Source organism: Terrapene carolina, unplaced genomic scaffold, assembly GCF_002925995.2.
Source record: "Terrapene carolina triunguis isolate 2854851 unplaced genomic scaffold, T_m_triunguis-2.0 Scaffold26397, whole genome shotgun sequence".
Lineage (NCBI taxonomy): Eukaryota > Metazoa > Chordata > Testudines > Emydidae > Terrapene > Terrapene triunguis.
The window spans coordinates 1-4,946 of NW_020690748.1; the positions used below are offsets into that span (position 1 = coordinate 1).

General features: G+C 49.7%; 1 protein-coding gene across 1 annotated transcript; it reads right to left on the reverse strand.

Annotated features, from left to right (window-relative positions):
* Window positions 1-36: 36 nt before the first annotated feature.
* On the reverse strand, window positions 37-4,183 carry LOC113408899 (sodium channel protein type 4 subunit alpha-like; the record flags this gene model as incomplete). The annotated part of the gene is made up of 3 exons (XM_026662354.2): window positions 4,162-4,183; window positions 3,717-3,871; window positions 37-325 (listed from the first exon to the last, which is right to left on the reverse strand). Coding segments are annotated over exons 1-3 (466 nt in total), but the record flags the coding sequence as incomplete, so codon positions are not given.
* Window positions 4,184-4,946: the final 763 nt, after the last annotated feature.

The window sequence follows — 4,946 nt, forward strand, 5'->3', positions numbered from 1 at the left end:
ACAGACCCAAATGGCCCTTGACCCAGAGATTGCTACATTTCCCGTGCCCCAGAGCTATCCCTTTGCTGCAGAAATATCTGCTGATTGCTAATGTAAAGCTCCAAATCATGGAGATGCTCTTTCCTGCTCCATTGCTCGAGCAGCAACTTACATCCACGATGAGAAAATCGAGCCAGCACCAGGCATTGGTGAAATACACCTTGAAACCATAGGCCACCCACTTGAGTAGCATCTCGAGGACAAACACGAAGGAGAAGACCTTGTCAGCGTACTCCAGGATCGTGCGGATCACCTTCCGCTGCTCAATGTAGACGTCTTCAAAAGCCTAGCAGAGACGCAGAGCTAGATGAGTCGGGCTTCCGTGAGATGGGCTCCAAGCAGAGGAATTCACGGCTACAGTGGGACAGGAGAGCAGCAGCCGGACTGAGGCCTTTCTCCTTTTGCTACATTTAAAGGGTTCTGGTGGTTTTATAGGGCAAAAATTTCCAAAGCACTTCAGTGACTTAGGAGCCTAAAGCCCATTTTAAAAAGTGACAGACACTTAGTGCTGGATTTTGAAAGGTAGTTGAGCATCCAAAGGTGCCATGAAATCAATGGGAGATAGGCGCAGAGGGCATTTGAAAATCCCACTGAGTGCCTATTTGCATCTTTAGGCACCTAAATACCTCTGAAATTCTGAGGCCTTGGAGCCTATGTCCATTGACAGTGGCACTCCTAAGTGCCTAAGCCACTTCTGAAAATTGGACTCAGGCCCCTAAGTCACTTAGACACATATGAAAATGTTACCCCCAGAGTTGCAGGTAGGAAGGTCTCAGGAATGCAAACAAGGACTGATTTTTGCAGCCCAGATGTATTCAGTCCAAATATTTAAAGGGGAACCAAAAACAAGCTGATCCATGACTTACTGTCTGACCAACTTCAAACCATCACTCAAGCACTAGGATAGCAAAGCAATAACCAGCTGCTAATGCTAATACAATAATCTTGTCTAATGACAGGTTTCAGAGTAGCAGCCGTGTTAGTCTGTATCCGCAAAAAGAACAGGAGTACTTGTGGCACCTTAGAGACTAAGGGCTGGTCTACACCCAGCCGCTACTTCGGCGGCTGGGGATCGAAGTTCCGGGTTCGATTTATCGCGTCTGGTCTGGACGCGATAAATCGAACCAGGAAGTGCTCGCCGTCGACTGCGGTACTCCAGCTCAACGAGAGGAGTACCGCGGAGTCGACGGGGGAGCCTGCCTGCCGCGTGTGGACCGCGTCTGAACCGCGGTAAGTTCGAACTAAGGTATGTCGACTTCAGCTACGTTATTCACGTAGCTGAAGTTGCGTACCTTAGTTCGAATTGGGGGGTAAGTGTAGACCAAGCCTCACAAATTTATTAGAGCATAAGCTTTCGTGGGCTACAGCCCACGAAAGCTTATGCTCTAATAAATTTATTAGTCTCTAAGGTACCACAAGTACTCCTGTTCTTGTCTAATGAGTGTCCCCTGACAGCCAGGGCCACAGAGCTGATGAAAAGTGATAAAACCATCCTCGTAAAATCAAGCCACCATTACAAAAAAGTTCTCTGGCAATGTCGAAGAGTGGGTGTATTTGCCAAGGGAGAATGGACTATACGCCCTGCAGCCCGGCCACCCGAGCAGACCCACAGTCATCTAAGACATGCAAGGGGGACGGATCCGCAAAAGCTGTGATTTGGCTCTGACACCCTCTTTCAAAGAGCAGGGCCCAGGCGCAGTGGGGTGGAAGGGTGTCTCCCAGAGCATTGGGAGTCCCTAGGAATGGCCAATTTTGGGGCCATTCGAGGCTTTTATACTCTAGGTTGCAAATCTTTGGGGATTACAGAAATCCCTTCCAAATGGGAACAAATGAAATGAAGTTTCCTGGAGTGGGCGGGAGTTGTGAACAATCTCATTTATTCATCTAAATGAATCATTAATACTGAACATAAGAACGGCCACACTGGGTCAGACCAAAGGTCCATCTAGCCCAGTGTCCTGTCTTCCAACAGCGGCCAATGCCAGATGCCTCACAGGGAATGAACAGAACAGGTAATCATCAAGTGATCCATCCCCTGTCGCCCATTCCCAGCTTCTGGCAAACAGAGGCTAGGGACACTCTCCCTGCCCATCCTGGCTAATAGCCATTGATGGACCTATCCTCCATGAATTTATCTAGTTCTTTTTTGAACCCTGTTATAGTCTTGGCCTTCACAACATCATCTGGCAAGGAGTTCCACAGGTTAACTGTGCGTTGTGTGAAAAAATACTTCCTTTTGTTTGTTTTAAACCTGCTGCCTATTCATTTCATTTGGTGATCCCTAGTTCTTGTGTTACAAGAAGGAGTAAATAACACTTCCTTATTTACTTTCTCTACATCAGTCATGATTTTATAGACTTCTATCATATTCCCCCTTAGTTGTCTCTTTTCCAAGATGAAAAGTCCCAATTTTATTAATCTCTCCTCATACGGAAGCCGTTCCATATCACTAATCATTTTTGTTTCCCTTTTCTGAACCTTTTCCAATTCCAATATATCTTTTTTTGAGATGGGGCGACCACATCTGCACGCAGTATTCAAGGTGTGGGCGTACCATGGATTTATATAGAGGCAATATGATATTTTCTGTCTTATTATCTATACCTTTCTTAATGATTCCCAACATTCTGTTCACTTTTTTGACTGATGTTTTGACTGATGCATTGAGTGGATGTTTTCAGAGAACTATCCACAATGACTCTAAGATCTCTCTCTTGAGTGGTAACAATTAATTTAGACCCCATCATTTTATATGTGTAGTTGGAATTATGTTTTCCAACGCGCATTACTTTGCATTTATCAACATTGAATTTCATCTGCCATTTTGTTGCCCAGTCACCCAGTTTTGTGAGATCCTTTTGTAGCTCTTCACAGTCTGCTTGGGACTTAACTATCTTGAATAATTTTGTATCATCTGCAAATTTTGCCACCTCACCGTTTACCCCTTTTTCCAGATCATTTATGAATATGTTGAATAGGACTGGTCCCAGAACAGACCCCTGGGGGACATCACTATTTACCTCTCTCCATTCTGAAAACTGACCTACCCTTTGTTCCCTACCTTTTAACCAGTTACCAATCTATGAGAGAACCTTCCCTCTTATCCTATGACAGCTTACTTTACATGAGAGCCTTTGGTGAGGGTCCTTGTCAAAGGCTTTCTGAAAATCTAAGTACACTATATCCACTGGATCCTCTTTGTCCACATGCTTGTTGACCCCCTCAAAGAATTCTAGTAGATTAGTGAGGCATGATTTCCCTTTACAAAAACCATGTTGACTCTTCCCCAACAGATCGTGTTCATCTGTGTGTCTGATAATTTTGTTCTTTACTATAGTTTCAACCAGTTTGCCCTGTACTGAAGTCAGGCTTACTGGCCTGAAACCTACTGATGGCATTTTACTGTTCAACATTAAGTATTTTGCCACTGATCAAAGCAAAACATCCCCAGTTGTGGTGCTTAGCCCACAGCCCCAAACTGCCTCCCTCACCTGGCCAGGTGCCCAAAGCACTGAATGCTGATCCTTTAGCTTAATATCCAATTCACCTCCTTTTAGGGAGTATCTGGTGCTGCCACAAAGCCTGCATGCAGAGTGCCATTCCGGGGTCCTACAATCCAGGGGGCTCTGTGCAGGGCACATGGGGGCTTCGGTGAGGGACCGAAACCTGTGACTCACCAGCGCTCCGCTACTGAGCAGGATCATGAAGATGATAAAGGTCTCGAACCAGTTGTGCTCGACGATCTTGAAACAGGTTTTCCGAAGGTTCCACCAGATCTTCCCCTTGTCGGTTGTGATGTCGACGTAGAGGAAAGGAAAGCGCCGCACGCAGGCTGGGAGGGGGGTGCAGAGAGGCACCTGTTAGCTCCTGAGCCACGGCATGGCACACGCAGACGCAGCGCCAGCACCCCCTCTGGGGAGCTGCAGGTGGCAGAGTCGTCTTCCGGTGCAGCGAGCCAGCCAGGTGCTGCTCTGCCAGACTGCCAGGCCTGGATGGCCACACAGCAAGGCAAGCTGGGCCTGGATGGGCAGAGCCGGTCCAGCCTGGAGACAGGTGAATTCAACTCATCTGCCAGGAACCTGCCCAGCGGGACGGACTAGGCCAGGGTGTAAAGCTGCTCACCTGTGTCAGGATGCTGTGGCATTGCCGCCTGCCCTCGCCTGGGGGAGCACCTCCTCTGGGGCATACGGCCCAAAACCATACACCCCATCAGCCCCCTGCTGCTCCCCTCCACCGGCCCCCCTGGCTGCTCCTCTGACCTCTCCCCTCCACCCCTCCCCTCCCCCCACCCCTCCTCTGCACCAGCCCCCTTGACCCCTCCCCTGCACTGGCCCCCCGCCCCTCCCCTCCCCTGCACCAGCCCCTCTGACCCATCCTCTACGTGCCCCCCACCCCTCCCTAACACCAGTTCTTTCCTCACTCCACTCCCTCTCATGCCTCTCTTTTCTGCTCCTTAACACCAGCCCCTCCTTTTCTTCCCTCTTTCTTTCTCTGTCCCCCACAACAGCCCCTCCCCCCGCTTCCCCTTTGCCTTTCCCCCTCCAGGCCTTGCCTTCCCCAACGTTTTTCTTTGACCTGGTCCATGTACAATTCCTGACCCGCTGCAGGGCCACTGCCTCCCACCACCAACCCTGGCTAGCGCTGGCCATGCTGCACCCTCCACCCCTGGGAAAACTATCAATGGAGGGGGCTGGCGCCCTTTGGGCCAGGGGCCTGTCTCAGCCTGGGAAGCATTGTGCTTGTGAGTTGCCATGTGAGTTCTGGGGTGGGATCTGGTGTGGTGCTGCATGAGTTTGGGGTAGGATTCCTGGAGGGGGGTGGGATCCCAGGGGGGTTGGGATCCCTGGGGGGCTGTGTGAATTTGGGATGGGATCCCATGGGTGTTGGGAACCAGAGGGGTTGGGATT